The sequence below is a fragment of the Cupressus sempervirens genome, chromosome 3, assembly GCF_028749045.1.
Source record: "Cupressus sempervirens isolate cs-2001-9-10 chromosome 3, ASM2874904v1, whole genome shotgun sequence".
Lineage (NCBI taxonomy): Eukaryota > Viridiplantae > Streptophyta > Pinopsida > Cupressales > Cupressaceae > Cupressus > Cupressus sempervirens.
The window spans coordinates 354,711,356-354,719,928 of NC_143120.1; the positions used below are offsets into that span (position 1 = coordinate 354,711,356).

Genomic DNA, 8,573 nt, shown 5'->3' on the forward strand with positions numbered 1-8,573 from the left:
TGAACATGTGCATATTGGGGAAACCACAAATAGTTTATTAGACCCTATATTAATTTAATTTATGTTGAAAATTCAAAACCATGACCTTTAATTATTAAGTCGTTATGGACTGACGTGTGTTTATATAATTGAAAAGGCTTAGAAATTACTTGATCATTGGATTGATGTTGAGCTTATTTCATTAGATATTTTGATGAGAGTTAGCATCGACATCGATTAGAGATGGGAGATGATGCAATTTGAATCCTTGAGGGTCTTGGATAGGATCACATTTTTCATTTAGTTTTTGTTCATTTATCCATCTTGTAAATTCATTTTTTATTATATTTGTCCTTTTATATGTATAGAAAATGTTCATTCGATGTGTGTGCATGGGTTAAAAAACAATATGATGTTAAGGATCATTATTGGGTGTTTTCTAGATATGGGAGGAGTTAGGAAATTTTGTAATGGTAGTTAAGTTTTTAAATTTACTTGATAATTTAAAGAAAAGATAAAATAGGGAAATGAATGTTAATTTGTTGGGTTTTAAGGAAATATTTGAGACTAATGCAATCTAATTCTAATGTCAATTGATTATAATGTAAATCATGATTGATTATTAAATCTTCAAGTAATTCTTTGATAATGTACATGAAAATAGAGATAAGCTAAGAAATTTGATACATCCCATGTTTTAGACTCGTGTATAATGCAAACTAAGAATGAACTTTATTCAATGTTGACATTAAGTTTATTTTAGTATTTCTAATGATTGAAAGGGTCGTAATATGATGTCTTTAAATTTAAAAAAAATACTAAATATGTAATTTGGAACTTTTGATGCCTATATTACTAACACCAATCATATCAAATGATTGGTAGAAGTTGAAAATAAAGATATGAAAATCAACATAAAATAGGAGGTAAAGGGAGACCTTAAGGATTAGGACCATGATCAAGTGGTCAAGGATGAATCCACTCACCTTTGACCATACACTTTTTGATTAAATGAATGTCAATCTCTATCTCTCAATTAGAGGATTTTGTAGCTCCTTCCACATGAGTGCAAGTTGTATCTTCCAGTCATAAAAAGAGAAGAAGATAGTTACAAAAAGGAATTTCCCAAGTAAAATAATAGTTTTTTTATCAAACTGTAGAATTAAAATGAAATTTACTTCAAAGAAAATAATGTATATTTGTAGAAGAGGATAAATTTGATGAATAAAATGTCTAATACCTTAATGGTGGAGTACTCTCTAAATGTAATCACAAGGTATTTATACAATATCATTTCTTAAAAATAAAATAAAATAAAATCACATAAGTCATGAGTTAATATGAGGTTTTTTGAAGGTTTAAAAAATAAAGGATATGATGAGATGATACATCTTAAATACTTTGAATTCTTTCAAATGTATCATTTGTCTCCTTGAATTTGTGAGATCATGTATTATTGAATGAATAAGTGAATGTTGAATAAGGGATACAGCCTTGTTCATACTTCTCATAGCCATTTTAGGGAGATATTTTGGAAGGAGACCAAAGTGGTTCTATTGATCTCACTAAAGCCAAATACTTATTACTTGATTAAACTTTTGGCTCAAGGAAAAAAATGAACTTAGAAGTAACTAAACTCTCTCTATACCCAAAAAGTTGTGATATATTAGCCAATATGAGTTCAAATTTTATTTGAGGGTTTTATTTAATATTTGGACTAAAATTTTATAAGAATCATAAATGGACAATATTGGGATAATATACAAAAGGTAACATGATAAAATGGGACCTACATAAGAAAGTGGTGATTGATTAGTGAAAACAAATTATATGAGTGTACTATTATTTGGGGCACATATAGATATTTCATGAAATTGAATTAAGAGAGAACCCATATTTAAAATTTATATCAATTTAATTTATAATGAAGTCTTCTATTACATGCAAGAATATTTACACATCAAAATAGATGCTAAATAATCATTAAATTGGACACCATAAAAAGACATGTGATTTACAATTTACAATGCTACAAGAGTGAAATTGTTAAATAAAACTAAGGGATCTATAAGGAGATTATGCAAAATATCTTGAAAGAAGGTCCAAAAAATTAGTCATTTCATGATGACCATTGTAGTGAAGAACTTTCAATTCTTTAACCAAGGGTTGAAAAGTTATAATTGTGAAAATTACTCAAGAATGATAATATATGACGTGTTACAATTTTTTATTACATAATATTTTAATAATCTCCATTACCAAATAAAGCATAATTTTTGTTTTAGATATGTATCTCTTTCAAAGAATCTTCATTAAAGGCTACTAGTTATGATAGGGGGGTTGAAACTTCATCTACTTTCAAATAACATGTCACCAAAACTTGCATTTAACCTCAAACCATTGATTGACAATCCGTGAATACTTTTGCAAAGCAAATGTCCCAATTTTTCAACTCCTAATATTGTTTCTTGTTTGATAAATTTAGTCACTAAGTCTAATTTGAACCCTTTCCTCCAAGATTGTAACTCCTCATTGGACATGATCTCCATGTGGATTTATCCTTTGAGTCTCTCAAAGAAGAAGAAAAATGTGTACTTTCCTAAGATACTAAAGATCTAAATGGTGTTAGATATTTAACATAGCATTGATTAATCAAGCTATAATAGAAATTCTAATTCTCACTCTATTTATCATAGTCTTAATGGAGCTTAGGAGCTATATCCTCTTTCCCCCATTAAAGAGGACACTATGGGACAAGACGTGTTTATTTTCAAACTCACTCAAATAAAGTGATTTTGTTTATCAATCTCCAGCAAAAGACATAGTCTAAATTTGTAGGGTCTTATATGTGCACTTGGAACTTTCTATAGCTAATGGTCTAATTGCATAAAACTAGGAGAAAAATTTAGACCTTAGAGAATTTATTCTATAAGGAAGACTAAGAGTAGATTAAAGAAGATCTCCATATTAGGGCATGGTAGAGACCATTGAAGGCAATTTTTTAGTTCATCCTAAATATTAAAAAGAGGTCAAGATCCTAAATTTGTGAGATACAAGTTAAAGGAGATTAAGGAGACTCCAATGATTATTGTTTGAAATTTTATGTATTATTAGGAGGACTTTGTTAAAATTGTTTCACTTACTATTTATGTCCTTTAGTAAGAAGTTGAGTGTAGAAAATAGAAGAACATAAGGATATGTAATACAATGTCTTTATAAAGGTAGCCTCTTGGAACAAGTATAGTAAAGATGAAATTATTTTACTAAACTCCCTAACTCTCTTCGTCAACTTGAAGCTGATGCTAGTTCTTGAATTTACTCTAAGGTAGCTTCCTTCTAGTACCAACTTAATATCTTGTAGAGGGAATGACAAAGAGTTAAGTGACTAAATTCATGATCATCTTTTTTAGTTTATTTTTGCTAATGGTCTTTTACATTTTCTTTTGGTTGATGATTTTTAAGTTTTTGATCAATTGCACAAATCATGAAATTCATTACATTTGCATTAATAACAGATTTATAAAGGTTTTGGCATTTTCAATGCTAGTTTGGTCAAAATAACCATTCTAATATTTCTTCAAATACTACTGTTTCTAAAGAGAGGAGAATATAATGTAAATAAAAGTGAATTTCACTTGGTAAATAATAGAAATGTGTGTAATGCAACATTTAAATTTAATCCCACAGTGCATAGATTATCATAGATAAAGTAAAAATACAACACAATCCCAAAGGAATTTATTTTACAAATCAGTCATAATTTTAAACCTAATATATCCAATGTTGAAAATCTCTTGCAAACTAGAATTTGCTCTTTAGTCATCAAACTATTCATATTACTTTCCTTCTAACTATGGTGCACTAACCTAGAATAATTGCCTATTAAATTTCAATTGATTAATACGTATACAAATAAACCCTATTACATTAACCTAGATTGCTATTATCATTGGCACAAAAATATTAAATTAATGACTGTCAATGTTTCCAAATAATTACATGAACTAATCTACACTGAGTTTTTAATTCTGCTTTAAAATACGACAACCTCTAAGGACATCTTCAATATATTTATTCAAAACTGCGAAAAGATGATGGTTTATGTTTCTTGTACTCGAAGTATTTCTATCATTTATTTAGTCACAAGGGTTTCTTGGAATGTATACCCTAACTTTAATGGGTTCAATTCTTCTATGCGAAGTTACAATTTTACAAGTGTCGTTATCGATACCCAACGGACACCACCGATTTTATGGCCACTACCGTCTGTTTCAATTAGTGAAAAGCGGCATCGACTTAATCCGGCGGTTCACCAACCAGAATCTTCCACGAAAGACAACTTTGAGAGGAAAATAAAGGAATCGCATACCACAATATTTTAACAAATTATTTGTGTGGGAGACGAACGGAATCTCTGGAAAAAGGCAAGAATATTCCCCACTATCCAACTAAACTTTAGTTACATACCATTGTCTGCTTGGTCAATTAGAAATTAGATGGCGGCTTGGCTTGGCTTGGCTTGGCTTGATTATATTATATTATTTTGTTCTCTTCGAGATAATTGTTCTATAAATATTGGGCTTTGCGTATTCATGACATTAATGGTCAACGATGAATTGGAGGGTGTTGATAAACGGCCTCTGGGAAACGGCAAAGGACATATTTTGTCAGAAAATTGTGACAAGACATCTGCCTTCAAATCTTCCGCTTCCTGATCTCACTGATCTGAATTGCATTGTCACTGGTGCTACCAGCGGGATTGGACTCCATACTGCAAGGTGGGTATAATTTCTATAGGTAATCTTTTTCCTAAGAGCTTATACAAATGATAATTTAATCATTGTTGTGTTTTATTAAATATCATTCATAGTTTTCATATATATATATGCATGGGCATAAATACTTGTTGATTCGTGATTAAGATGATTCTTTTATCAATAACAGGCAGAAGTTAAGATTAATTATTATAATGTGTTAAGATTAATTATTATAGTGTGTTGTAATTAATTATTCTTATTATTATTTATTAAGCTTGAGTAAATTTGAATTTAAATTGTTTAAGATAAGAGGCTCACAATTTATCATTGTATTGTAGGCTCTTGCCTGTAAATGTGACAAAAAGATCATTCAAAATGGTTGATATAAAAAATGTACATGCAATTCAATTGAAAAATAATAATAATTTGAACCTAATAGAATGCCATTATTTGTGATCAATGTCTACTTATTGATAACAACATTGTTGTTTCTTTTCTTTCAGAGAGCTTGCAAAAGCGGGTGCTAATGTTTGTATGGCATGCCGTAATACAAAATCTGCTCTGCAACTTGTCCGAGAATGGAAACAACAGGCTTCTGGGAAGCCCATGTCTATAAATGTACTGGAAACTGTGTTTTTAAACTATATTACATTGTCTTTTTCCCTTTTTGAACAAGGAGAATATTGTATTGATATGACAAAATGGGCCTAAAACAGATAATGGAATTGAATCTGCTGTCCTTAGCTTCAGTAAAAGCTTTTGCTGCCACTTGGGAATCTGCTGGATGCCCAATTCATATTCTTATCAACAATGCGGGAATCCTTCGATTGGGAGGTTTGTTCTCCTTGTATGAATGCTCATAAGTTACATAGCCAGCTCATGGGAATTAAGTAATAATAATTTCTCATTTTCGTAATCAGAACCAGAAAAGATGTCCAAGGATGGTTTTGAGGAACACATACAAGCAAATCATCTTGCACCAGCACTTCTTACTCTACTCCTCCTTCCTTTTCTCATCAGAGGAGCCCCTTCAAGGATCATAAATCTCAACTCTGTGGTAATTAGTCCCCAAATGTTTCTTCAAAAAAAAAATGTATTTCACAAAATATACCTTCTATTTTTTCTAAAAATTTATCTTTGCAAGCGTGTGTTTTGTCAACAACTGTAGGCTCACCATAACGCTGTGGTGGATTCCGATTATCTGAAAGCGGACTTGAGACTGAAAAACTATAGCAGTTTAATGGCTTATGCTTCAAGCAAACTTTCTCAGGTCAAATAGTTTACAGAATCTCTATATGCAATTTGGTTTGTTTATATGATAAATTCATATACGAAGACACACGCATTTCAAAATCGCTGTTTCTCTTTAACTAGACGATTCACAAAAACTCATTAAAAGTTTAATGTTCTGAAAGGAACCCGCGCTAAATCTAGATTGACTTAATACAATTTATACACTCTAAAGTTGTAAGACATTTCTAATTGTTTCTTGCAGTTGATGTTCCTGGACATTTTGTCAAGAAAAATTCCATCAATTGCAGAGGTAGGAGTGATCGCTGTTCATCCAGGAATCGTCAGCACAAACCTTGCGGTGATAAAATATATTCTACCTTGCCTCAAACTATAATTTATCTGTTTTAAATATCATGAGTACAATGTATATTAATTGAAAATCTTACCGTTTTTCTAGAGAGATTATGAGCCCAGTTTCAGCAACAAATCTTTCTGGAGATTCGATGCAGCTCAAGGTACCATAGTAGAATCAAGACATTCTCTTACAAATCTCCAAAATTTTATATCCACTTGAGGATCTTTAATGCAATCTTTTTTCAACGACCCTTACATAACAAATCCAACGCTCAAGATCATCATGGTTTAAATGTTGGAATAGGTGCAAGAAGTGTTCTGTTTTGTGCAACAGAACCAGAGATTGAACAACTTCTCCGCAAACGCAGAAGTCGACAGGAAGATGGATGTGTTTATTACAGTTACAATTGCAAACCAGCAAAAGTTTCAGCACAAGCTACAGGTCTCAATAACGCATTCCGAGTTTGGAATAAAACGCTTCAACTCTTGGGCCTTTCCAATGAATGTATTGAGAGAAGTATAGATCAAATTATTCCTCCACTACAATGAACCGCCCATTTAATGACGATAAAAAATGTTCTGTTTTCTGCAACAGAAGTTATTTATGTCTCTTGCTAGTTCAGAATATAAGGCTTCCATTCATAGAGCATTTAAATGATTCCCTTGGGATAACTATGCATCAAATTGTTCTCATTATAGCTGGTTGAAATAAAATATAAATTGTACGTGGATTATTATTTACCGCTTACATAACTGTTACATTTCGCAGAGCACCATTTGTTTCTGTAATCTGAGAGGCTGATGACATCATGTTGGTGGGAAAAAATAATAATAGATTCACAGGATACAAGAGTGCCCAAGAATTCCATTGCTTGAGTGAAATTGCCGTTGATATTTTTGGTCAGAGTAGCGGAAAGAATGAATGTTTCTATTTAATAATTTCTTACTTATTGTTCAAGGAATATGATCCAGGACTCCTAATGTCACGCCACCTTGGTTGTTGTTGTTTCAAAAGTCAAAAAGTAGCATTTACTATAATATATTTCGAGATATATACGTTTTTTCAAAGTTTGTTTTTTTTACTTGATAAGTGATGCATCCATATGCTTTAATTCTATTTATATTAATAAATGCATTTAAGTAATGATTACTCTTCATAAGTGACACAATGTTTGAATAAGAGTATATTATGTTTTTCTATTTATATGTAAGGGTTAAAATTTATTAACCAATTGATATAAATGAAATATAAAGATTTTGTAATGATGAAAATTTCAAGAAGTAATTAGAAGTGTGAAAATAAAGAGAGTGAAATAGAGAAAAAATAGAGAGATTTATAGTAGTTCATCAATTTCATTATGCTCACTTTCAATAGGAATTTTTTTCTTATTTAAGGTCTTTAAGTTTTGTTTACACACAACAATAATTTTTCTTACAACAATTGATTCAATAATAAATAATGTTCAATCAGCTTGTATAAAGATTTCAAATAGAAATGAAGAGGTACATAATTTGGAGGGCAAAATAATGATGAATATTGGGCCTCCCACATCCAAAAAATACCACACTAAGTCCAATGATTGCTACAATATACTGAAGACATTCCCCTACTTAGTCCCTATTGTTTTTTTATCAAAGAGCAAGAAGAGGGTCTTGAACCCAAGATACAACGAGAACCAAGAGAACTTTTCTAGTCTGGGCCATTACAACCAAGTAGCAGAAAAGAACATCTCTAACAAAAACTGCTACAAACCCACTATAGAGAAAAGCTTAATAAAAAACCAAGTAAAGTACAACTAGTATCTAATTCTAATTTATTAGCCTAAACATTGCTATCATAATCAAAATAGATAACTGATTTTTAGAGTACTGACAAATAACCTAATCTGGATTTAACATAATAGTATTTAAACGGTGTCCCAAAATTACAAGCACGAGCAGAGTAACCATTAAAACAAAGTAACTAAAATAAATGAACACAAAAATAGACAAAAAGTAAAACTAGGACCAAGAAGAACTAGGCTCAATTGATGTTCTCCCTATCCTGGACTAGGTACTTGATATCCTTTGAAAAGTTGTGAACATCCTTTGTGCTCAAAATCTCCACATGCACATTTTCCTTCTGCATGGAATCTTTCTTGACTTTGATAGTACTCGTGATAGTGTCAAAGATGACATTCCACATTATTTCTTTCTAGACTCTGCATATTGTCGAAATGGCCACACCCAACTCAATGCTAGTTATGGCAT

General features: G+C 31.0%; 1 protein-coding gene across 1 annotated transcript; it reads left to right on the plus strand.

Annotated features, from left to right (window-relative positions):
* Positions 1 to 4,590: 4,590 nt before the first annotated feature.
* On the plus strand, positions 4,591 to 6,872 carry LOC149566447 (dehydrogenase/reductase SDR family member FEY-like). The gene is made up of 8 exons (XM_089816479.1): positions 4,591 to 4,757; positions 5,240 to 5,354; positions 5,453 to 5,570; positions 5,657 to 5,793; positions 5,905 to 6,006; positions 6,232 to 6,327; positions 6,427 to 6,484; positions 6,628 to 6,872. Exons 1-8 carry the CDS (start codon positions 4,591 to 4,593, stop codon positions 6,870 to 6,872), a joined length of 1,038 nt encoding a protein of 345 aa, XP_089672605.1.
* The last annotated feature ends 1,701 nt before the right edge of the window (positions 6,873 to 8,573 follow it).